We start from the raw sequence: 26,594 nt of genomic DNA, 5'->3' as shown, positions 1-26,594 counted from the left end.
ACCACACCCAGCTTATAATAGTTCTAAATTTACAAAAACGTTACAAAAATTGTCTATGTACTTCTTCCTGTTTCCCCTTAAACATGTTGCCTTACTATATTACTGCAGTACAACTATCACAACTAAGAAGACAGTATTGTCACAGTATTCCTAATACCATGTTTTATTGGAATTTTACTAGATTTTCTCTAATAATCATTCTCTATACAGGGAGTCTTCCTAAATCATAATAAAATGTCCTCATGAAACAAAAGAAATAATATTTTTGTTTTCCAACCATTAATGCTTGGGTGTAACTATGCAGTAAGACATACTAAAGTATTCAGAAGGTTTGTCTTCCATGTAAATAACCCTGAATGGAGCAACAACAACTGTAGACAGAGGTATTTTGTGTTATCAGCATAAGTCCAAGAATGATGTTGCCTATGGTGACATGACATGATTTTCTATGACAGACACCTCCTTGGAAACCCCCAAGAAAGAAAGTAATATAACTTGGATTTACATGGTGGATTTTAGTATTTGTACTCTTGGAAATTTAAACTGTGTAAAAAATGCTTTGTACAGTGGAGGGACTGGGGTTGTGGCTCAGTGGTAGAGCGCTCACCTAGCACATGTGAGGCACTGGGTTCGATCCTCAGCACCACATAAGAATAAATAAAATAAAGGTATTGTGCCCAACTACAAATATATATATATATATATATATATATATTTTTTTTTTTTTTTTTTTTTTTTTAATGTGTACAGTAGAGTTAGTTTTGAGGCTTGCCTAGTTAACAGTTTTTTGTTTTTATGAATCACTGGCAGGGAAACTTGAATAACAAGCAGAAAATGGAATATCTTAAGTTTGTTTTGTTCTCCTGGCCTGTGTGGGATCAGCTTTGGGCATTCTGTATCCTTAGCCCACAGAACAACCCCTATGTATTTTAATAATCAAGTATTCATCATTCCCCAAATCCCATCACCTCTATTTGAAATGATTTAGTTCTCTCAACATATTATCTTTATATATTAGTGCTTTCATCTTTTATTTAAAAAGCAGGGCTGAGATATAGTACCGTGGTAGACTATGTGCTTATCACTCATCCCCAGCACCAAGCAAACAATATTATAATTTAAATAAGTGGAGGAGAATAGGATAGAGGTCTATCCAGAAAAATAAGTCCTGATATAGCCAATTTTACCCTCTCTTTAACCCAGGAAAACTTTCAGTATAATCTAAACTTTCTTGCATAGATAATTTTAAAGTCTATTATCATGGCACTGGAGTTTCAGAAATAGGTATTATATGGAACTTCTATCAGTGTCCATTGTGTGGCTTGACATTTCCTTTAATTCTGATAACTCCAGGTTTCATTTGTCTAAAATACTTTTATGAAACATCAAAACTTCTAAATTTTAGACTCATAGTATATTAGCTAGATTAGCTAAGATCCAATTATTTATTAGTACACATATAATGGTGTGCTTTTAAAAAGGTGGATCCTCCCTTTTTTGGATTTGAAGACCCTATGAAAATCTGATTTAAGCCATGAATACCTCTTCTACAAAAATGCAAACACCCTCAAGTACCCAGAATTATACATGATGTTCTAAAGGCTCATGGACCCCTTGATATCCAGACTATAATGACTCCAAAGTTAAGAACTCCTGACATATAACAGTCTCCTTCTGGATATTGATTATTGGCTAGAAGTTTCACAAGGAAGTAATTTGTTGTCTTAATCACATTCATTAAAATATATAGTATTCTTCAAATAGGATTTTTTATTGCTTTTGATGATTGTTCTTTTTGCAGGCATAGTTCTCTTATAACCTTAGTATCATATGCTTACCAGGTATTCATGGTACAGTTCTCCACAATTCTCATTATTTCTTACATTATTTTTTCCCTCTTTTGTGTGTATGGTGTGTGTGGGGATGCTGGGGATTTACCTCAGAAGTGCTCTACCACTGAGCTATACTCCCATCCATCTTTCTTTCTTTATTTATTTTATTTTTAGACAGGGTCTTAGTAAGGCTGGCCTTGAACTTGCATCTTCCTGCCTTAGTCTCCCAAGTTGCTGGGATTACAGGTTGCCACTGCGACCAGCTTCTTACATTATTTTTGATCCTTTGAGATACCTACTTTAATGCTGGAAAATATTTTTAATTTGATATTATGACATTATTATGTTCACTCATGTGTCAAATAGCCCAAATGTCATAATATACATCATGTTCACCAGTTTGGTGTCTTTCACTTGAAACAGTAGACTGTATTCAATTCTGGAAATTTTGCCTAATCTCATCCATGAGCACAATTTGTGTCATATGATGAATAGTGTTTGGTACAATCCTTTGCTTGGTCATCTCCTCATGAGATTATCTTTGAAAAATCTTTTTGTCTATTCATTCTTTTAAATGTCATGTAATATTTTAAGAACTTTTTAGTAATCTTATTTAGAGTCAATGATCACTACTTTGGTTTTTTGTAGGCACAGATCCATATATTGACAGCTTAAATAATAAGTTTAAAACCTTTTGTTCTGACAAAATGGATGGTAATGAATAAGAAAAACCATAATTTTTATGTTCAGTAATACTGCTGACATCTGATAAACGTATAGTGAATAAGAAATTTGCCATATGTATTCAGTACATCAGTTTTAGGACATGGTAGTTCACCATCTGAGTTCTCCACTGTGACAGATGTAATGACCAGAAGAAATCATTTGAGTTTGTCACAGCAGTATTTAAATATGTTAGCAGGAACGTTCAGTTTTCAAACATGCAGATACACTAGTTCAATGTGTCTGCTAGCTCATTTTTCAGGAGTTGAGTTTCATTCATATTTTCTTGAGTTTACACTGCAAGGTAGGTAATTTTGAAGATAACAACCAAGAGGAGATATCACAGGTATCTGTTCCTATTTCCTGATTTTATTGTGGTTTGGGCTCTCAGTAATCACTGGCCTTTGGAACTTCTGTAGAATAGAAGAAAATGCCTTTACTAATGTCCATTGTGGTGGCTTTGTTAGGTTGTGCATTAAGAGCAGTAATGAGCATGCCTGTAATCCCAGGAATTTGGGAGGCTGAGAGAGGCTGAGGAAAGAGAATTACAAATTCAAGGTCAGCCTGGGCAATTTAGGTAGACCCTGTCTTGGAATAGAATTAAAAGAAAAAAAAAAAAAAAAAAAAACGTTGGAGATATACTTCAGTCATAGAGTGTTTTCCTAGCATGAATAAAGACTGTGGGTTCAATCCCCATTACTATGTTTTTTGAAAAACAACATAATGAGTTTTGAACTGTAAAGATAATTTTTTTAAGGAAACATTAGGCTTCTTAACTAAACATGAGAGGGACAAACCATCAGAAAAACTTGGAATTATGTGATTTGAAATAATCTATAAGCTTGATCAAAAGACTAATAGTGCATCTTGGTGGGTTTTTGTTTGTTTGTTTGTTTTAGTTGTAGTTGGACACAATACCTTTATTTTATTTATTTTTATGTGGTGCTGAGGATCGAACCCAGGGCTTTGCACATGTGAGACGAGCTTAAATGGTATTATACAGAGGGGCACACTGGTGTTATGACAAGAACACTGGATTAGCCTCCCATGGTGTTGCATACCAGTAGCTACTCTGGAGGCTGAGGCAGGAGGATCACAAGTTCAAGGTCACCTGAGCAATTTAGCAAGATCCTGTCTCAAAATAAAAAATAGGGGTGCGGCTCAAGCGGTAGCATGCTCTCCTGGCATGCGTGTGACCCGGGTTTGATCCTCAGCACCACATACAAAAAGATGTTGTGTCGCCGAAAATTAAAAACTAATAAATAAATAAATAAATATTTTTTTAAAAAATGAGATGTGGATCATAGAAAAAAATGGAAAAAAATCAAGAAATTAAAAAAAATATAAATAAAAAATAAAAAGGACTGGGGATGTAGCTCAGTAGTACAGTACCCAATTCTCAGGACAAAAAAAAAAAAAGAAGAGAAGAAAGAATACTATATTTAAAAGCATCTGTACTTTGTGGGTCTACCTGTATAACTTTTGGCAAGTTATCTGACCACTTTGACCATCTTATTTTTCTTATTCATAAAATGGAACAACAGTGATTTTCTTATCTACTTACTTCATTTTGGGGAAATTAAATAAATATGTGGAAAAGTACTTAGAAAAGCATAAGTATTTGAAGTATTCTCTTAAAAAAATTTATTTTGAAGTATTCTTATAATCATGCTTATGTATAATTCAATCCTTTGGGGATCAAAATTGGGGGAAAAACTTCTTGAGGCAGTTCTATGAAGCAGTTCAGTGGGTGTCCAAAGAAGACCTTAGGAAGGTGATTGGAAACCGTCAGGGCTGTAGCTGTGTTTGGTTTGTCTTGATGATTACTGCCTACTTAGAAGTCTGATTCCTGAAGCAAGATCAGAAATGAGCAGTTTAGAGTATTGGAAATGGTGAAGGATTAGGATTAAATGTAGAGAAATACATTAACATTAACACTAAGGAGTAAATACTTGGAAGAAGCCAAAGACAAGCATGGTCACACCTGAAGAGGCAGACTGAGAGGCCAAGAATGAAAGCCAAGAATACCGAGCATGGACTGTGCGCCAGGCAGTGTGCACAGTGCTTTGAATCCATTCATTCAATTTATCCTCGCGGGACTTTCTGAAGCAAGTACTATTATTTTCTCCATTTTCCTGCTCTTGTCACTCTCAAGTACTATTATTTTCTCCATTTTCCTGTTCTTGTCACTCTCATTCTGTGCACTAGAGGCAGCACTGTTGCACATAGTCTGAATTGAGTCTCCTGTGTATATATTCCTGTTGGTTGATCTTCTTTCTCCTTCATTATTAAATGGTATTCTAATAATAATATGCAAAGAATTGGTTTATCCAGTTTCTCACTGTGTAGGTTGACATTGAAGTTGAAGTAAAGTAAGCTGCTTATCAGCAATCTTGTGGCACCTGCAGTGGCCTTATCACCCTAGGTCCAGCTCCTGCACACAGTCACAGTTTATGACTTTTTAACGTCAGACATGGTTTCTTTCAGAATCTTTTCCTCAATTTTATTTGTTATTTTGTGTGTGTATATAACACAAGCACAACATTTATGTATACATAGAATAAATGCTAATAACTAACATTAGAAACCAAAATGTGAATCTACATAATATTTATTTCTATTTGGGAATATGCTTATTTCTATTATTTGCTTATTGCATTTTCTATATGCATTGTTTTTTAAATAATTAGAAAAATATATTTTAGAAAAATGTTCAGTTGTTCAGTTGCCAGATGTAGTAGCACACACCTGTAATCCCAGCTACTTGGGAGACTGAGGCAGGAGGATCTCAGCAACTTAACAAGACTCTTGTCTCAAAATAAAAATTTTTTAAAAATTGAAAAGGGCTGAGAATGTAGCTCAGTGGTAGAGCACTTGCCTAGCAAGAGTAAGCTTCTAGCTACTATCCCTTGGGGTAGAAAGCAGAATCATTGATTAACTACTGTGACTAGAGTTCAAAAAAAAAGAAAAGTTGCTGTATCTGGAATGTTTAGAGTTTAGCTTGAGGCCATAAAATGCAAAAATTTTTAAAAATGAAAAGCATGATATTGTTAAGTAAAATGACAAAGATTAAATGTTAAGTATTCAAAGAAGACTGAGTAGTAGAGAGGTGATTTTAGGCTGGAGGCTGAGGGCAGGTCATGAGAGTAAGAGAAACTATCTGAGAGTTGTTTCAATTTGGGAAGCATTTTTCCCATAGTCTCATTCACTTCACAAGTGTTTATTGAGCACCTCCTATTTTTTATGTATGTGCTAGGAAAAGGTACACTGCCTAACTTTCTTAGTATTTGAATTGGAAAAAGTACTTTTATTGATTTTCATCTAAAAAGAAGCAATTTATGTTTTTCTTTTATTTATATATGACAGCGGAATGCATTACAATTCTTATTACACATATAGAGCACCATTTTTCGTATTTCTGGTTGTATATAAAGTATTTTCACACCAATTCGTGTCTTCATACATGTACTTTGGATAATAATGATCATCACATTCCACCATCATTTCTAACCCCATGCCCCCTTCCTTCCCCTCCAACCCCCCTGCCCTATCTAGAGTTGTCTATTCCTCCCATGCTCTCTCTCCCTATCCCACTATGAATCAGCCTCTTATATCAAAGAAAACATTTGGCATTTGGTTTTTTGGGATTGGCTAACTTCACTTAGCATTATCTTTAAAAAGGAGCAATTTAAATAAGAAGTGCTTAGTTAGGAAGGTATAACTAGTTTGGAGACAAGCCTGTGAATTTAATTTGTGGTATTCAAGATTTCTCCAAGGGCTGGGGATGTGGCTCAAGCGGTAGTACGCTCGCCTGGCACGCGTGCGGCCCGGGTTCGATCCTCAGCACCACATACAAACAAAGATGTTGTGTCCGCCAAAAACTAAAAAATAAATAAATAAATCTTTTTTTTTTTTTTTAAATATTTCTCCAAATTATCTGTTCATAGATCCTTCAAATGGTGGTGGGAAACTGACCTGTTGAGCAGCAGGGCTGTTGTGAAGATTAATAATAAAGCTAAAGTGTTATTCATATCCTCTTTTTTAAAAATATTTTTTAGTTGTTGATGGACCTTTGTTTATTTATTAATGTATATGTGGTGCTGAGAATCGAACCCAGTGCCTCATACATGCTAGGCAAGCGCTCTACCACTGAGCCACAACCTCAGCCCTCATATACTCTTTATCACTACTATTACTTTCAGTGATTGCTAGATATGTATGAAGTTAAAACTGTGATTTTTGTGGGAGGAGATGGTATTGGAGATTTAACCTAGGGACAATTTACTACTGAGCCACATTCCCAGCCCTTTTTATTTTTTATTTTGAGACAGAGTCTCACTAAGTTACTTAGGGCATTGCTAAATTGCAGAGACTGGCCTTGAACTTGCAACTTTCTGTCAGCCTCCCAAACCACTGGGATTATACATTTGCACCAATGCACCCAACTGTAACTGATTTTTTAACCATCTATTTATGGCAAAGCCTTTTTCCCCCCCAGTTCTTGCTCTCTTACATTAATTTCTCCATTTTGCCTGAATTTCAGGGGTAGATCAAACAGATGAGGATATGGAATGACTGCTACTAAATCAGTAGTGGATCAGACAGCCACAGTCAGTTCTTTTGAGGCCTGTGCTTTTTCCTGAACACAGTACACTTACTAATTTCAGCAGTCGCCTTTTCTTTGAGTTGGGATTTGCTATCATGAAAATAATACTTAGTTGGAGCCACTAAAAGCAACCAGTCTCTTTACTGGGACAATAACTTGCAATACTTTGGCCTTTAAATACAGTAAAAGTTCACATGACTTTTTATTTTAGTTCAGTTTCTGAATTTTGCTCCAGCTCTCAGTGCAGAGTATAAATTGACAGGTTAATCTGTGGCCTCAAGTCATCTGTTTAAAAGTCTGAAGTGGAATATATTTTAGGCATCTTATTGTCCATTTAAAAGATAATAAAGAAAAATTTCATGCCTAGACAATTTTCTTCCTCTTAGGAACTTCTATCCAGAGCTGGGATTGTGGCTCAATGGTAGAGTGCTTGCCAAGCACATGGGGGGCCGGGGGGCATTGGATTGAATCCCCAGCTCCACATAAAAAAATAAATAAACAAAACACAGGTTATTGTATCCATCTACAACTAAAAATATTAGGGGAAAAAAAAAACTTCTAACCAAACAGGAATCTAAGTTTACTTTGTTTTCTAGGCTTTAATTTTGAAGGCATTTCCTGCAGCAAATGTGTTCTAAAACTTGTTGAAGTATCATCTGCAAAATCATTTGTAGTTGGGTTACTTTGGTAGAGGGGTTTGTTGTTGTTTTGTTTTTTGTTTATAAATTATTCAGTTTTATCTAGGAGGTATTTTTAGTATCAATAGCTATCATGGCCCATAAAGTGCTTTCAACACACCTTCAAATTGATCCTACTGAAAAGTACCTTTTTGGGGGTGGGGTACAGGGAGGTATGGAGAATTGTACCCAGGGGAGCTTTACCGCTGACCTACATCCACAGCTCTTTTTATTTTTTATTTTAAAACAGGATCTCACTATGTTGCTGAGGCTGCCCTCAAATTTGCAATCCTTAGGCCTCAGCCTCTCAAATCATTGGGATTACAGGAGTATGTCACCACATCCAGCCTATATAAAGTAGCTGTTAAAGTTATTTAAATTATAATTTAAAAACTGGTTTTTAGCTGTTTTGACTTCAGGCCCCATCAGACTGCTAGATCCCAAATCTTGCCTTCTGTGTGGACATATGCAGTGTCTGACTGTGGATGTCTTTGTCTTGAGAATTTAGTTGTTTGCTACAAATTGAGCCTTTGAATTCTTTAGGTTCTTTGTCCTCCTCATTTGAAAACTATTCAGATGATGTTGCCCAAAGGGCTCAGAGAGAAACAGCATGACTGACTTTTGGGAAATTAGTAAGCAGTAGGGCTATTTTTAGCTCTTACTCCTTGCAAACATTTCCTTTTGTTCTTTAGAAGACATTGTTGATCTATTCATTCATCAGCTGTGCCCCCCCCACACACACACACAACAACAAGACTTCAGGGTAGAATAAGCCCTCTCTACTCTGTGCAGCATAACTGTATTGATTCCTATTTTATCCAATTTTGACTCTAACTCATAAGTTACTCATTTGTTTGCATTTTTCTGGATACTGAATAGCATCCCCCTAATACACCACACAGACACACACTTTTGTTGTTATTTGGGGTTGATTTGACTGAAAAATATTCCCACAAGCAGAGTATATAAAGTTTATGGTTTTGTCATACTGAATGGTGATAACCTATGGTGTGATTTACCATTATTTGCTCTGTTAGTACCTATTTTAATAAATGTATAAAATTATGCAGTTAGTAGTACAGAATCCCAACTCTCAGGGTATATGCCTGGGGTATGAAGGCTGGCTTCTATGTCTCAGTCTTATGTTTGATCTCAGAAGTCTTCCAGTGTTCGAAAAGAAGCCCACTGAAACTTCACTTTAATTCTTCATATAAGGAGAAAGTTTGATGTTAGATTTTTCTGTTTTAGATCTCTTCTAAGAGGACTTAGTCATTTTGCATATTTTAATTTAACACTTCTGTTTCCATTTTTCCCTAAGAGAGAGATGCACTGTAGCATTTGTGGTAAATATTATAGGTTATGGAGTCAAATCACCTATTTCAAAGCCTTGTTCTGCTGTTAATCTCTATGTACCTCAGTTGCTTTATCTCAAAAATGAAGATAATGGTACTGCTTCATACAGTTGTTTGGGGATTTACATCAGATAATCCATGTAAAGAGCCTAACCTAATGCTCGACTTAGTAAAGTCTCAATGCATGTTGGTTGTAATAATTATTGTATAAGATCATTTTATTTGTAATATAGGGTATAATCTTAGAATGCCAGAATGAGGCAAAGTACTCCATTTCTAGGGACCCTTGCCTCTGTCCCTGTAAGCATTTTTTATTGGAATGTCCTCAACAGAGGTGGCCTAGTTCCAGAGCCTAGTGAATTTAGTTTCCCTTAGCCCTCCAGTATTTGCAGCTCTTCATATCTAGAATCAGCACAATTATAATAGGAAGTCAAGCAAAACGTGTTTTTGCATAAAGAGGGGAAGGCAGAATGTGTGGTGGCGTTCTGACATCTGTGCCTCTGCCCTGGGCCAAAAGCAGAATGGTTGTTTGCTGCTGATTTGGAATCCCATCTGCTGCCTTCTCAGTGCTTAGGTCCCTCTTCTTGTCCCCCCATGTAGAGCCCCAGGGATGATGAAGTCTGGGAAAGAAGGTTGAAATATAAGACATGAAAAGGAAAGTGAGATAGAGGTTCGGGAGAAAATGTGCAGAATGACAGACCCCCACTCTACCGATGACCCACTCAGGGCAATGCTGTCTTTCTCTGCCAGTGACAGCGTTACAAGTGTGCTGTAGACAGTGTGAAGGACATGCTAGCCTGAAAAAATAAATAAAAACAACGGGGGTGGGGGAGACTAGCCTGTTCCAGTACAGCTCCATCTTTGTGCTTGAGAGCGTTTCTGACCTCTGATTCAAGTATTTATTAAACTAAGCTTTTTAAAACTCTTTTAAAACGTTTTTATTTTTAAAGCTCTTAGCCCAGACCTTATATTTTTACAATGGGTGCTTTGACTTTTGAATATATTCTTTCTGTTTTCTTACAGCATTTAACTCACCCCACTGCCAACTAATTTACATACTATCTCCCACTGAAGTAACTTCTTATTTTGAGGTATCATCTTCTGCCCATCCTGAGAGATCCCAGTCAGGCTGTCCACAACATGATTATCTTAGAACCACTGATTTCAAGGGTAACACACACACACACACACACACACAGTGTCAGTCGAGAATGTTGTAACTTAACTCTATAATGACTTAAGCTTGAGTTAGCTAACAGTAGAGTGATGAGTTCCCCAGAAAGGCATGTATTGAGTAAACACAAGTAAGCAACTTGTGTTTACACAAGGAGCTAAGGAGATTACTTGTCTTATGATATCTTTATTTTTAATGGAAAACTCTTTGAAACTATATTTTTATTTTCAAAATTTAATGTTTGCTTTTAACTTAGACCTATTTTTTTTTCCTGCTTAGGATTTCCTAGTGATTGTTCCAAGTTTGTCTATAGTTCAAACAAATGGAATAATACTTTAATATGGAGTATTCAGAGGTTGTTTTTCATGTTGTTTGGCTACTGTGTTTTTGCTTCAGTTTGAGGTTATTTCAACACTTCATTCACAAACACAGTTGGCTCTGATTTTGCCCTAAGTTTTAGTGTTCCTTAATTATAATTCATTGCATATGTAGTTTCTATGCTAGGCTTTAAAAAGTACCTCTGTTTGCATTCTAGACTGAGTTTGCACGATTTAGTGGAACAAATGTGGAAACTGACTTTGTAGAGGTACCATCACAAATGCTTGAAAATTGGGTGTGGGACATTGATTCCCTCCGAAGATTATCAAAACATTATAAAGACGGAAGCCCTATTACAGATGATCTGCTTGAAAAGCTTGTTGCTTCTAGACTGGTCAACACAGGTATGAGTTGTTATTTTAGAAAAGGAAAATAAATGAGAATAGCTTAATGTAGAATTCTTGGCCTCTTTTTCTGTAGGTCGTATGTTCCCTTTTATATTGATGGTACCCTGAGGGTGCTAATATGCAGAGAGAGAACTCTAAATATATTGGAAGAGAAAATCATAGGATTATCTGAGGCAGGAAACAATCTCCTTTTAAATCTTAAATTCATTAAGATATCTTGGTCCATTTGATAATATGTACTACTGGAATCAGTTTTTGAAATCTCAGATCTTATAATGTTAGAACACATAGTTCTCTCTTTTCCAAAATATGGTTAAACATTCTTACTTCTAGGTCTTCTGACCCTCCGCCAAATTGTTTTGAGCAAAGTTGATCAGTCCCTCCATACCAATACATCGCTGGACGCCGCAAGCGAATATGCCAAATATTGCACAGAAATTCTAGGTGTTGCAGCTACTCCAGGTATGTAAATCCTGTAACTTGAGTTTATTTTGCTTGTGAAGGAAGTGTAGAGCATACTCCTCACACTGCAGGGGAGGTTATTCAAAGCTAAATTTATTTATTTCTATAATAATCAGGCCATGACTTTCAGGTGAGCATACTGTGTCCCTATGAGTTATCCAGTCCAGATGTGCTCAAAGGAAAGGTGGCTCCAGATTCACAGCATTTTAGTGTAATCAGGCATGAGCAATTGGCCTCCACCCAAGAGCTGAGAGAGCCATTCGCATTTGGCAGCACCGGTCTGGCTTCTCCTTCCCTGTATGCACCCTGACTTCCCTCTGATTTTCAGTAAGAAATTGGCAGAGGGGTGTTTTTAGAGAGAAACTTGATCTTCTGCTTTGTTTCTGATTCTGAGTTCAGTTAAGGCACTGGACTCACTGGCAGTTTCTAACATGAAACATGGGATTTGTTAGTGAGTTTGTGTGTCTATGTGTCTGTGTATTGGTTTTGTTTTTGTGGTGCTGGGGATTGAACCCAGGGCCTCATGCATGCTAGGTGAGTACCTAGTCCCTACATGTTTATGTTTTAAGCCAGTATATAGATGTACTTTGATATGTAGTAAGATGACTTTTTTTCACCTAGGAAATTGTTACTAAAATGAATCAGCCACATTTATGGAGATAATAAAGATAAGAACAGTCATTTGAGTCATTCTAGCCTCCTTACTTCCTGTGGTGATCTGTTTAGAGTAAACCATAGAGCAACTTTGTGCCTCCAGACACTTTAACAAAATCCTTCTTAAAGTAGACCTTAAGATAGACTGACTCGGTAAAGCCTTTTTCACTTTACAAGAGTTCTTTTTCAGACAACTTAAACAAGTACCATTTTATTCTGAGACATTTTAGACATTAAAAGGTATGGCAACCAGGTGCCTGTAATCCCAGCAGCTAAGGAGGTTGAGGTAGGAGGATCATGAATTTAAAGCACACTCAGCAAAAATCAAGGCACTAAGCAACTCAGTGAGACCCTGTATCTAAATAAAATACAAAAAAGGGCTGGGGATGTTGCTCAGTGGTCCAATGCCCCTTAGTTCAATTCCCAGTACCCCCCCCCCAAAAAAAAAAAAATGGTGTGGCAAAGGGCCACAGGTATAGGTCAGTGATAGAGAGCTTACCTTGCATGTGCAAGGTCCTGGGTTCCATCCCACCACCACCACCACACACACACACACACACACACACACACACACACACACACACACACACACGTAAAAGAGTAGCATTAACATTAGAGTATTTTTAAGACACATAGGTTTCTATATCTAAGGAATAAGAAAGGGTTGAGCAAGAGGTGGGTGTGGACAAAGCCCCTGAAACTATTGTTAGGCATTCCAGAGCTTGGGTGAAACCAGCTCTAAGGTTGATCCATTGATAGGAGAGAAGTTTGTAAACATCTTGGCCAAGGGCACACTTAAACCCAGGAGTACTAGAGGTGAGATCTTATCATTCACTCTCTCCTCCCACAGCTGGACTCCCCAAAGGGAAACTTGAGCTGGCTGAAACCTGGTAATTAACCCTTTTATCACATTGATTGAAATGTATCTTCTTTTTTTAAAGGCACAAATATGCCAGCTACTTTTGGACATTTGGCCGGGGGATATGATGGCCAATATTATGGATATCTCTGGAGTGAAGTGTTTTCCACGGACATGTTTTACAGCTGTTTTAAAAAAGAAGGGATAATGAATCCAGAGGTATTGTGTTTTTCTTTTTCCTTTTGTTAATTTTTTAGTTGCCCTTGCTTCTTTAAATTCTAGTACAAAATGTTTATGACATCTAGACTTTACAGCAAGAGGTATGGTAACAGCTTTTAACTTTAAGGTCTTGCATCTTCCCAAATCATCATACATCATTAAGTTACAGTGTACAAGTGATTAACTCTAATTCTATAGGTTTAAAAAAAACCTACTGCATTTTCTTGCTTATTAACATTCCAATATATTGCATAATTAAAAACTCAAAGCCTTGTTTATGCATCTGAGAATTTATAGCTGCTAGTTTTGACTTGTGCTTTACAGTATTTTTGTTTTATAGAAGGTTGGGAAAGAAAGGTAAACTTCTTGGTGATGTAAATGGTCTCCCTTTGTTTTGATATTCTTTACAAACTTTCTTTGTACATTTTCTGTGGGAGGCACCCTTTTTCTGTGGCTGGCGTACTCCACCTACTACACAGTTTGTGACCTAAATGCCTTTAGGTAACTGAAGCTGCTTCATTAGCCTGAGCTGTTCCATCCTATGCTTAGTGAGTTGACTGCCAGGTGGCTGCCAGCCAAACCTTCCTGTGTTACAGCCCCCTGGCCTCATGCTTACTGAATACTCAGCTGTCAGATTATTTCTAAGGCTGAAATATTTTCCAGTATATTTTTAAATTCTGTTTATTCATAAATCAGAAGAACAAACTCAAAATCAGACTCTCTGTATTTCAATTAACTGATTTGTGCTCTGATCTCTTTTGTTTCTGAATTGCAAAGTACCCCCCCCTCTCTCTCACACACACACACACACACATTAAATACATTGGTGTAATTTAGATCACTATTCCCTCAGTGCTTTTTCTCCTAAAGGAAAAAAAAAAAAAAAACCTGTATGGAACCCACATCCTATATACTCACTATTCTTTCCAAGCACTTTACCTCCCATTCCACCCCACCAGTCTGATAGATCCCTTTAAGTCTCGTTCCATTAAGTAGCCAGTCCACTTACAAAGGTCAGTTTCTAACTGTTGTTCTCAGGCATTCTCACTTCTGCATGATCATCAGCCAGTACCTAGCCTTTCATTAATCTGCATCTCATAAAAAGATGGTGCCTTTGGAATTCAGCATTCTAGAAGATTGTATGACTTCATTAACCTGCAATACTACAAAAGTTATACTCTCCAATCTGAACTGATCATTCAGTGATTTTCTGTGGTCCTACTCCTTTCCACCTCAGTAGTTTCCTCCAAGTCCCCATCAGCTCACTTCTCTGTCAATAGAGGAGATCCTCTGTATTAAGAAAGTTGGGCTGGGGTAAAACTCAGTGGTAGAGCACTTGTATAGCATTTGTGAGGTCCTCAGTTTGTTAGGCCAGCACTGATTTAAAAAAAAGAAAATTAAGATCATTGAAAGTGAATACCTTAATCTTTCTTTCTTTGTACAGGCTCAGTGTCCCTTATTGAAAATGCTTGGCATCAGAAGTGTTTCGATTTTGAAGTTTTTCCAGATTTGGGATATTTGCATAGACTTTAGTGATGGAACATCCCTAATTTGAAAATCTGAAATTCAAAATGCTCCTCAATCCAAAACTTCAAAAGTCATGTCATCACTCAAGAAGTTTGGGATGTGGGAGCATTTTGGATTAAGGATTTCTAGGTTAGGGAAACTCATCCTATACTTCAAAAATACTTATCTCCCTCCTCCTGTCTTAACTCCAAGCCTTACTGGTTTGTCATCTTGGGGGAAAAAACTTGTTGCCAACTCTGGTCACTTCAGTCAGTGCTACTGTTCCATTGTTCTTTTTACAGCCTAATTTCTTGATGTGAGAAACAATCTTTGAAGACCTCAGTTTCCTGGCTTTACCCCCACCATCTGAACTGGAAAGTTACCTGCCTTCCCACCAACTACAAGGGCCGCAGCCCCTTTTTCCCTGCCCCCTGCTTCTTGTTATCCCTCTTTGCTCACAGCTCTTAGTATAGCAGTCAACCCCTGCCTCACCTCCCAGTACCCTGTGTCACACAAGCTTTGTGCTCCCATAGCACATTTGTTTATTCTGTTTACACCTAAAGCATTGCCTTCTTTATCTTTACCTTTCAAAATTCCTACCATTGTTAAAACCTCCACTCCAAAAACCACTCATTTATGAAATCTTCCAGATCATCTAAACCAAAAAACAAAAGTGATTTTTCCATCCTCATAACATGAGAGTAGCTTTGGCATAGAGGAAGGGTTTCAAATACTAAATATTAAACATTCTTAAATATTTAATATTAACTATTACATAGATTGAAAATTTTACAGTGATGCGGGCAGGTAATCCCAGTGATTCGAGAGGCTGAGGCAGGAGGAGGATCATAAGTTCAAAGTTAGCCTCAGCAACTTAAGAAGACCCTGTGTCAAAATAAAATATAAAAAGGGTTAGGGAGGCTGGGGTTGTGGCTGAGTAGAGTGTTTGCCTACCATGCATGAAGCACTAGGTTCAATCCTCAGCACCATATAAAAATAAAATAAAGGTATTATGTCTACTTACAACTAAAAAGTAAATATTTTTTTAAAAAGTGGTAGGGATGTGGCTCAGTGGTTAAGCACCCCTGGGTTCAATCCTTGGTACCAAAAATAAATAAATAAATAAATATGATTAGGGAAAAGTACATCAGCTGGGCGTGGTAGCTCATGCATGTAATCACAGCAACTCAGGAGACTGAGGCAGGAAAATTACAAGTTCAAGGCCAGCCTCAGCAACTTAGTAAGACCCTGTCTCAAAAGAAAAAAATTGAAAGGACTTGGGGATGTAGCTCAGTAGTAAAGGTCTGCTGGGTTCAGTCTCCAGTTCTAAAAAAGAAAGAAAGAAAAAGAAAAATGCTTATCAAAATGTTTGGGTGGTAAGTTTATCAGCGATTATTAACTTTTTTTCAATACTTTTTAATGGAACTTTTTCTCAGTTTTACATTGTGCCTAGTTGTTTTAGAAATTGAAAACTAAATAGCCACACATGGTAGCACACACATGTAATCTTAGGGACTCAGGAGAGTGAAGCAGCAGAATTACAAGTTCCTGGCAAGCCTCAGTAACTTTGCAAGACCCTACCTCAAAAGAAAAAATAAAAAGGACTGGGAGTGTAGCTCAATGGTAGAGCACCTCTGAGTTTAATCTCCAGTACCAGGAAAAAAAAAAAAAAGGAAACTTTTATGGTGTAAAGTAATGCTCAGTTGGTCTGAAGTCATAGAAATTAGAGCAATCATAGTATATTATGCAGATTTTCTTGTCTCAGGGTCTCACCCTCCCTAGTAAGTATTTGGATCATTTTGGAAAGATAGCAGGGTCCCCTTCAAGGAGTTAGTCACTGCTGTTAGGGCTAGTAGAAATCATTGGTTACACAATACAGAAGTGTATCTGCAGGCCTTCTCTTTTGGTTTTGTTTTTTGGCTTTTGAACTGGGGATTGAACCCAGAGGTGTTTTAGTCCTTTTTATTTTTTTATTTTGAGACAGGGTCTTAGTAGTTGCTGAAGCTGACTTTGAACTTGGGATCCATTACCTCAGACTCCAGAGTCACTGGGATTACAAGTATGCACCACTGCACCCAGCTGCAGGCCTGCTCTTATAACCTCTTGCTGTTCTGTAGACAGATCCCAGGATCTGCTCTGAGAACTGTTTCCAAGCCTATCAAGCTAATCAGTGAGAAAACACTAACAGGAGGATCAAATAGAAACCCACAACATTCTGAATACCAAATGGTAGCTGTAGAATATTTTATAGTACAGTTGTTTTTATTCTGCTTTGAAGGCCTGAATCAGAGTATTATAACTGGCCACTTATCTATCATAGCCTAAAAATTATCTGTGTTTTTATCTGTAGTTTTTACATAATTCTTAATTATATGTAGCTATCACATTTTAACTGGTTAATTTACTAAATATTACCTAAAGTAATGGAGAAGTTGTCTCATTATCAAATATAACTTTTACTTCCTCAACTGTTCTCTTTAGTAACTGTGGAAGAACTGTTTGTGGTTAACACTTTTCCAGCAAGCACTTGACACTCTGTAAGGATATCTTTTTTTAGTTGTTGTTGGACCTTTATTTATTTATATGTGGTGCTGAGAATCGAACCCAGTGCCTCACACATGCTAGGCAAGAGCTCTACCACTGATCTACAACCTCAGCCCTGTAAGGATATCTTTAAGGTCACCAAATATAATTTCAAAATTCAGCAGCTAATAACAGGGTTTTAAAAAATGGGGGTGCATTTTAACTAGGGCCATTTCTTTTTATAAGGCAACTTCATTGTGGGAAAATTTCCTAAGAGGTATAATAGACATTGTGGATTCAAAGGCAATTTTATTGTTGAGCCAGAATTATCTTCCTACTCTTTTGCATTTAGAGAAATTGCTAAGCTTTGTTCCTTCCATCAGTGAAGGGAAGTATAACCAAGTGTCACTTCAGAAAGACCAAGATAGTTAGGTGGAACTATTATTAATGTGCAACATCAAAAGAAAGTACCTAGATCTTACATGCAATAACATACCCAGTGACCTGAAGAATTTTAGTAAAACATGGAAAAATTGCCTGCAGAGAATGTATATTATCAAGCTAAGTGTGCCAGTCCTTTTCAAACAGAATCCTAGGCCCACTTCCTGCTATAATGTGTCACCAAGAAAGAATATGGCACTTTCTCTCTCTTGGAGATTCTTAATAGTCTGCCATCCAAATCTTATGTCTGCTTCTGCTCTTCTGATCTATCACCCAACAGCTCATTTTTGTCTTCTACCTTACCTTTTTCTAACAGCCTTGGGTTTTGCCTGATTTAAGGAACAAAAGAAGATGGGATTAGTTTCTTCTTGAATATTTTCTTCTTTTTTTTTAGGTACCAGGGACCTAACCCCAGGGGGCTTATCCACTGAGCCACATCCCCAGCCCTGTTTTGCATTTTATTTTGAGACAGGGTCTCACTAAGTTTCTGAGGGCCTCACTACATTGCTGAGGCTGGCCTCGAATTTGTGATCTCTGCCTCAGTCTCCCGAGTCGCTGGGATTACAGGTGTACACCACCACACCTGGCTCTTCTTCTTTAATGTTTTAAAGGCCAGACCTGCTCAGTCTAAAATTAACCCCTGTTTTTCTTCTTTGTGTGCTTACAGCTCTTCCTTGTATTTCTGTTCGAGCCCTTATAATCTGGCTTGTTAATTATGTATTTCTTTATATCTCCTTCTAGTCAGAAGATCCTTATAAAAGGAACTGTTTTATTAAACCTTGTTTCCCCTCCTCTCTTCCAAACTGTTTAATTTGATTATTAGTTTCACACACGTGTACCTCTTTGAGCCTAAGAAGTGGTTGTCGCCACTCTGCCCCTACCCCTCAAGCCTAATGTGTGATTCTACCCAGGCTACTTTTTTCTCCTGATCTCTCCCCACCATAAATAAAAGTTTGTCCTCCTAAGGGATTCTGTTTAAGGTTTCCTGAAGGCCTCCTCTACTCAGACAATTCCTAGTGCTATTTTTGTTTCAATGTCCCTGACTACTGGTCTTCCATCCTCTCCCTCCTTTGTTGTCATCAAAGGTTGGGGTTTGTTTTGTTTTGTTTTGTTCCATTTTATGTTCATTTTTATTTTTTTCCACCCACCATCTCCTTACTCTCATAGAAAACAAAGGGTGTGCTGTAGGCCATGGAAGGAAAGGTTTCAAAGTCCAGCTTTAAAGCAGGCCGATGAGCTTGTTAGGTGCATGGTCATCATCACCTGTTGGCTGGGTGCTCTCTGCCCGCATGACTGTTACTCAATGTCAGAAGGAGATGTCTCTGGCTCTGCTTCCCAGAGTTGGCAGGTTGAAAGGCCATGGGAGCTTGTATGTGCTGCCTCAGAGATGCCAGAGGTAGCAGGGGACCCAAGCTGTTCCCCCTTTATGTTTTCATTACTAATAAATTATAAGCATCCTTCATTTGGATAATTATGATTGCTATTAAAGTATTACCTCAAAAGGTTCATATTCTTGGGTGAAATGAGTGCCTTGCCTCTCCTCCTTAATATTCTTGTTGAATTATGCATTCTGTTTCTTGCTAATAGTAGAAGTGAAATCTCTTGTGCTTCTCTCTAGCTTTATTAGGAGACAGAACTAATTTTAAAGAAATGTCAAACCATGAATGCATTTATTTCCCTGAACTGTTGATGAGTAACTGCACTCTGGGGCAATGAGAGAAGAAAGGAAATGAGAGGAGGGATAAAATTTATCGAATGCCAGGTCCATATCCAGAGAATAGGCAAAGTGCTGAAATCGTCTAATCTCTGAAACAGTGAGATAGACCTTTTCCCATTTTACAGGTAAGACACCAAGGCCCAAAATCACATAGCTGACGAATGGAGCCAAGATTCAAAAACCTGGGCCTGATTCCAGAGCTCCTGGCTTTGCTTTAGAAATCATCAGTGTTACATTCCATTTCTAGAAAACAAAATGAACTAGGTCTTGTATTCTTTGAAACAGAAAAAGAAATCATCAGTGTTAGAGAAGACTTGCACAGGTGCCGGGGATCTGTGCTGACCTTCCAGGATTCAGAACTACAGAGCTGTTTTTCTTCTTGCCACTGGCTCCCTTTTCCCTTTCTCTCTCCTTCATTTCCCATGTTCTCTCCCCACTTTTCCTTGCCATTGCTCAGCACCCTCCTTTTTTGCACTCCCTTTTCTCTGACAGTCTCTTCTTTTCCTGCCTACCTCTCCCCCACTGTTCCCCACGACCCATCACCATTGTGTGTTTTGTCCTACCCTCTCCCCCTAAAAAAATAAATAAAAATAAAAGTTGTAGAGGTGACACTAAACTTCCTTCACAGGAGAGCTAACAGGGGTTCTTACCACGTGCAGATCCTTCTGGAGGATGTTTGTGACATGAAAATGTTAGTGTTTCAGAGCTTCCTGTCCTGCTTTCCTTGCAGTCTGGTTTCTTTATTGGGTGAGCAAAGTTGAACAAGTGAGGGCAAAGCCTCCTTTCACCTGTGGCAGATGTCTCCCAGACCACATTCTCTTACCCAAGGAGCCTGGCACCTTCCTAAGACACAAATTCACTTAACTACTTTTTTTTCTTAACAAAAGCAAGAGCCTGTTACCAAAATGACTCTTAAACTCTTCTCAAAACTTCATTGCAAAGGAAATGAAACTATTAAAAGTCCATTGCACTGTAATTCAGGAAATTGAATCAACTTGTTTGGAGCCATAAGCAGAGGAAGACTTGAGCTGTACTGAGCCACATATTATGAGACTAAACAGTGCCCTGGTCTGAAATGATTCCGCCATGCAGAGGAGTCATGAGCTGTCTCAGCACAATCATGCAGCTCTTCAAACGCTTGCTTTCCTTTGCTACCTAAAATTTCAGTTTTCTACACAGAAAGAATACTTTGTGAGATGTTAGCACTTTGGGTGATTTTTTAATCATTTATTTAGATTTTCATTACTCTTCCTGTAGTATTTGTAGAATGAAATATCTCTTTTTAATAAATACAGGATATGTAACATCCAGATTTTGAGGGGACCAGGGGGATAGCTCAGTGGTAGAGAGCTCATCTGGCTGCATGAGGGTTAGGGTTAGAGCCCTAGCACTGCCCCACCCCCATCACCACCAAAAATACACACAATGAGTACATGGGGGTTCATTAATGTTGTTGTGCCTATTACTGATATATATTTTTTTCTTAATAAAAGCTACAAAAATAAAAATTTTTATAATTGTGCAGATAAAATTAACTCACATTTTCTCTGTTCTTTCTGTACTGCTCCTCTCTGAGAGTACCTATTTAAAACACTAGTCAAATTGAACACATTTAGGACTGAAAAAAAAAGGCAGGAAGTAAAGTGCAGTTGAACTTAAAAGCTCTATTATGCTGCTGCTTAGAATAATAAAGTGTCTGACAAAATAGCTACAATCACACTTAAGATTCTAGACTGCTGTTGAAATAGTAAATACTGCTTTGGACCACGCAAGAAAAGCGCATCGTTTTTGTTTTTGTTTTCCTAAAGCAAACTAAATCTAGCTCCAGATCCTCATCCCCAGAGTTTTCAGTAAGTGCCATATTACCGTTTACAAATACACTCTTTTTAGGAAAATCTATCCAAAACTTGTAATTGAGGCAACAAGTTTGTCATGTGCCTTTCTATATTCTGTATTGGAACATTACAAGATCTCCTAAAAATCTTTGTGCTCCAGGCCCTAGACCTGTCAGTATGATAGCCACATGTGGCTGTTGAGCCCTTGATATGAGGCTGGTACAACTGAAGAACTGAATTGAATTTTATTTATATATAAAATATTATAAAAGTGTTGGGCTTGGGTTGTGGCTCAGCCATGGAGCACTCACCTAGCATGTGTGAGGCACTGGGTTCCATCCTCAGCACCACATAAAAATACTGAGAACTTAACTAACTACAACAAACAAAATCTCAATTTTTATATTTTACATTACAACGTTGTATATACAATGAAGTTTTTTGTGGGTTTTTTTTTTTTCATTTGTTGTTTGTTTTTTGTTTTGGTTTAGTTTTGTTTTTTTGATACAGTCTGTGTTGCCCAGGCTAGTCTTGAACTTGTAGGCTCAAGTGATCATTCTGCCTCTGTCTCTGAAGTAGCTGGGACTATAGGCACAGGTCATCATGCTCACCCTAACAGTGGTTTGAATGAAATGTTTTATTAAAACTGACTTCCAGGCTAGGGTCGTGGCTCGTGGTAGAGCTCTTGCCTAGCATGTATGAGGCAGTAGGTTCAGTTTTCAGCACCACATATAAATAAATAAATAAAACAAAAAGGTTCATCAACAACTAATAAAAGATTCTTTAAAAAACTGACTTCACTTATTTTTTTTAAAGTTTTTAATGTAGTTAGTAGAAAATTAAAGTTATATACATATATCTCATATTTCTATTAGACAGTACTATCCTAGAGTTTATGAAAAGGAAACTTTATCTAACTATTTATTCCTGACTAAGGTCCGGGCTCAAGTTAGGTGTTAGCCTGTGGATGACTAATAAGTCACAAGTAATTTCTATTCATAACTAAAAGGCAACCCTAAGAGTTTCGATTGTATGGCTGTGTAGGCATTAAATAGTTTTGCATCTAACTTGGTAGATATCATTCATGTTTTATTTTTCTTAACAATTTAACTAAATTATCTGATGGTTGTACCAAGAATTGTGTTACAAGTCAAAACTTTGATTATTTTAGTCTTTCCAAATATTCTAGCTTATACTAGAAAGAATGATTAGTCCTACCCCAGGCATGGTGGCTCCCACCTGTAATCCTAGCAATTCAGAAGACTGAGGCAGGAGAATCACAAGTTCAAGGCCAGCCTCAGCAATTTAGTGAGGCCCTATCTCAAAATAAAATATAAAAAGTGCTGGAGACATGGCTCAGTACAAAAAAAAAAAAAAATTTAGTCCTATTGAACAAATGATATAATCAATGTAAACTGAAGTGTTGCTCTGTGAACTATTTATGTGTGTATCTGGAATTAAGTTTCATTGAATTGTCTTGCTTTGCTTCCCTAAAATCACAGATTCAGGAACTGAAAATACTGATGCTGAGTAACAACTGTTTTCTTTTTACATTATCTGCTCATGTGTTTATGTAAATAAAGGCAAAGGAACTGTAATATGTTTTTAAATTCCATCCCTAAAGAAAACTTTGCAAAGGTCCTCATACCAGTGCTGACCCCCAGAATTGCCTTACTGTGGACAATGTGATCTATTGTTCTCTGTACCACATTGTCTAAGAAAGAGATTTGCATGTTTTGTTGGTGATCTTTTATGAGATCCTCTTAAAAAAAAAAAAAAAAAAAAAAAAACCTGAAGCCATTTGATAGTAGATGTGTTACTATTTCCAGGTAGGCAAAACTATTTGTCGCTTTCTGGAACACTTGCTTTGCTAACTACCCCTCCCTTTTTTTTTTTACAATACTGGGGATTGAACCTAGGGACCTTCAATAACTAAGTTATATCCCCAGCTCTTTTTATTTTTACTGTGAAACAAGGTCTCACCAAGTTGCTAAGGCTGGCAAGGCACTTGCAATACTCCTGCCTCAGCCTCCCAAGTTGCTGTGATTACAAGCCTGATCACCGCTCCTGATACTCTGCTAACAGTTTAAGTCAGGGTAACAAATAGGACCATGCTATGTATTGCGTTATGTATTTTTTGTTGTCTGCTTGCCCATGGTGTCAGCTCACTACTGAGAATCTAAGGAAATAAGACAAAAGTAGAGGATAGCGTAGAAGACCTGAGGTTGAAGCTCCAAATCTTTTAGCTACCAAAATAAATAAAAGAACAAACACCGTAGAGCTGTAGCATTGGCAGAAGAGACGATGTAGACTGAGTAAAGCTGAATCCCCTTTCTCTTTACCCTTACCCCTTTGTCTTTTGCTTCTAGAGATTTGGAAAATTGCTGTGACCATGAATTATTAGGCATGATGTTTTATTTTACTAGGTTGGAATGAAATATAGAAACCTAATCCTGAAACCCGGGGGATCTCTGGACGGCATGGACATGCTCCAGAATTTCTTGAAACGTGAGCCAAACCAAAAAGCGTTCCTAATGAGTCGAGGCCTGTGTGCTCCATAAACGGGATCTTTGGTAGCAGTCCATGTCTGGAGGACAAGTCGACGTCGCCATGTGTTACTGGCCTGGAAACTGAAGGGAGTTTGCAGATGAAAAATTAGATTTCTATTGACTTCTTTTTTTTTAATTTTAAAACTTATGTAAATGGAATTATAAATACTGTGACCTAAAAAGACCTAATTGAAAATAATTGTACTATAAAATTTCATAAAAATGGATTTGATTTCTTTTGATAAAAGTTTCATATGAATGTAATTTGATTTTTTTACTATTATTATCTAGATAATATAATGTAAGAGGGCCAAGAATTTTTAAATTGAATCATATACATGATATAATTTGATCCTTCTTATATCTTAAAATTTTGTACTTGGTATTTCTGAACTGATAAATGAATCATCAAATTCCTCTGGTAAATATTTTCCTGGAGCCCTGAGTCAACTTTGATCCGCTGCCTCCCATAAGGTGTGACCTTGCCTTTGCCTGCATTCCTCAAGGCCAAGGAAATACGACACAGTAATTCCTTTATCTTTGTATACCAGGCCTCAAAGTTCCCAGCTTTCTGCCTCTTTATGTTATATTCCCCCATTTGGGTTTGTTTTCCTTTCTAATCTTCAGTTAGAGAGTACCAAAAAAAATTTTCAGTGTGACTGCACTGGTCTAATGTATATTGCAAGTTGTTTTTGTTTCTTTGGTACTGGGGATTGAACCAGGGGCACTTGATGACTGAGCCACATCCCCAGCCCTTTTTGTGTTTTATAGAGAGACAGGGTCTTCCTGAGTTACTTTGGGCCTCACTAAATTGCTGAGGCTGGCTTTGAACTCACGATTCTCTTGTCTCAGCCTCCCCTATTGGCTGGGATTATAGGTATCTGCCGCCAGCCTGGTTTATTGCAAGTTTTTGTATCTTGTATTAGAGTCTAAATTCCATTTCAGCACACAACTATTTTGGCATAGTTGCCAATTAGAACATAAAGTGAGTTCAGGCTCTGTGTATGTGTGTGTGTGTATATGTGCACGCATGCACACATGTACGCAGACTGGCATTAAACCCAGGGGCACTCTACAGCTGAACAAATCTTTTTATTTTTTGCTGTGAGACAGGGACTTCTTAAATCACAGAGGCTGGACTCAAACTTGTAGTCCTCCTGCCTCAGCCTCCTAAGAAACTGAATTTAATGTCAAGTGCTTCCTGCCCAGCTAGGCATCTTTTTTAGGGGCGGGAACTCAGGGGCACTCGACCACTGAGCCACATCCCCAGCCCTATTTTTATTTTATTTAGAGACAGGGTCTCACTGAGTTGCTTAGCACCTTGCTTTTGCTGAGACTGGCTTTGAACCACAATCCTCCTGCCTCAGCCTCCTGAGCCACTGGGATTAGAGGTGTGTGCCACCGCATCCGGCCTAGCCAGGCATCTTTTTGATTCTCATGTTTCTAATAAGGGGTAGTGATGTTGCCTCTTTTATTGATCACCTTTCTGCAGATGACAAATAGACATGTCACAATGGCTATTCAGAGTTTAGTAGGGAAGAGAGCTGGTGCTGATGTGGCCATAAAGAAACTGCAGAAGAGGAGTCAGTTCAGGCAGAGCGTTTGAGGACAGCTGCTCTGCTCTGGTGCTATGAGATACTTAAATTCGGCCTTGGGGAAGAGGCTCCTCCATAGCGTGTTTCATCTGGTACTTTTTTTTTTTAAGTGAACCTTTAGATTTTTCTTTAACTCTGTTTACTGTGGACCTAAATTCCAATTCTGCAGCAGAGCAATAAACTCATAGTACTGATTTTTCCTATAGGAATCTACTCACTATAAAAACCAAGACAGGATTTTTTTTTTTTTTCAAGTAAACTTGTTTTGTGTTTGTTGTCATTGGAGTGGTGGTGCTGCTGGGAATCAAATGCAAGGCAAGTGCTGTACCTCCAAGGCACAATCCAAACCCCAAATAAACTTTATGCTCTGCATAGAACCTTTCTTTGCTCTTATCCAAGTGGATTTTGTGTTAAGTTAAACAATTATTATGTTACATAATAAAATTTAAGACAACAGGGTAAACCAAAAGCTGTAGCAGCAACACAGAAGGAAATTTTGAGACTAATACTGTCAAGCAAATACCTTAAACATCCACATGAAATCCTACCTTCCTTTCCAAGATTAGTTCCCTGGTCCCACTCTGCGTCACTGTCTCTGGTCACCAAAGCTGTTTTTGTGGTATTTTTCTCTCCTAGACTCTTCTGTTTTCCACTTTCAGACAAAAACCAAAAACTCTCTTCAGCTTTTTCTCTTGCCCAATGTCTTTTTCACAATGACTTTGGCATTTTAAACCTTCACTTATTTCACATGGAAAAACTAATTGTTGTGGGAAAGATTGCACACAATAAAGTTACATTATTGTCCACGAAAATGAACTCACATTTCTTTCATACTTTAATGTTAAAACTGAAATGCATGACAGAGCAAAAGCACGAAGGTGTTCTTGTTTAGGTCTACCTCTAATATTTTAAGTCTACCAAAGTACAGAGCAAAATCAAATATTCATTAAAAATATTCACTAGCATAATGAAAAGATAAGGACTTACTTTTTAAAGCCTTCTTAAATATGTCTATCCATCAACTTGTTCTTTTTCTCCCATGAGTTCAGGGAGTCACTGAGATGTTCTGAATGCATTAAAAGCTGCAATTGGGCAAACTTACAATTCATATTTATGATCTAAGCCACATATAATAAAGTCTTTCT

At 37.6% G+C, this 26,594-nt stretch overlaps 1 protein-coding gene across 2 annotated transcripts in view; it reads left to right on the top strand.

Moving 5' to 3' along the window:
- The window catches only part of Nln (neurolysin), a 104,531-nt gene extending 78,266 nt beyond the window's left edge, over positions 1–26,265 (top strand). For both annotated transcript variants that reach the window (XM_076857205.1, XM_076857206.1), the window contains 4 exons: positions 10,900–11,086; positions 11,423–11,551; positions 13,147–13,283; positions 23,732–26,265. In XM_076857205.1, coding sequence (XP_076713320.1) covers positions 10,900–11,086; positions 11,423–11,551; positions 13,147–13,283; positions 23,732–23,866 — 588 coding nt within the window. In that variant the 3' untranslated portion in view covers positions 23,867–26,265. The remainder of the gene's footprint in view (positions 1–10,899; positions 11,087–11,422; positions 11,552–13,146; positions 13,284–23,731) is intronic.
- The last annotated feature ends 329 nt before the right edge of the window (positions 26,266–26,594 follow it).

This window comes from Callospermophilus lateralis, chromosome 5 (genome assembly GCF_048772815.1).
Source record: "Callospermophilus lateralis isolate mCalLat2 chromosome 5, mCalLat2.hap1, whole genome shotgun sequence".
NCBI lineage: Eukaryota > Metazoa > Chordata > Mammalia > Rodentia > Sciuridae > Callospermophilus > Callospermophilus lateralis.
The sequence above is the reverse complement of the archived record's forward strand: the minus strand, read 5'-3'. Positions and strand labels throughout refer to the sequence as shown.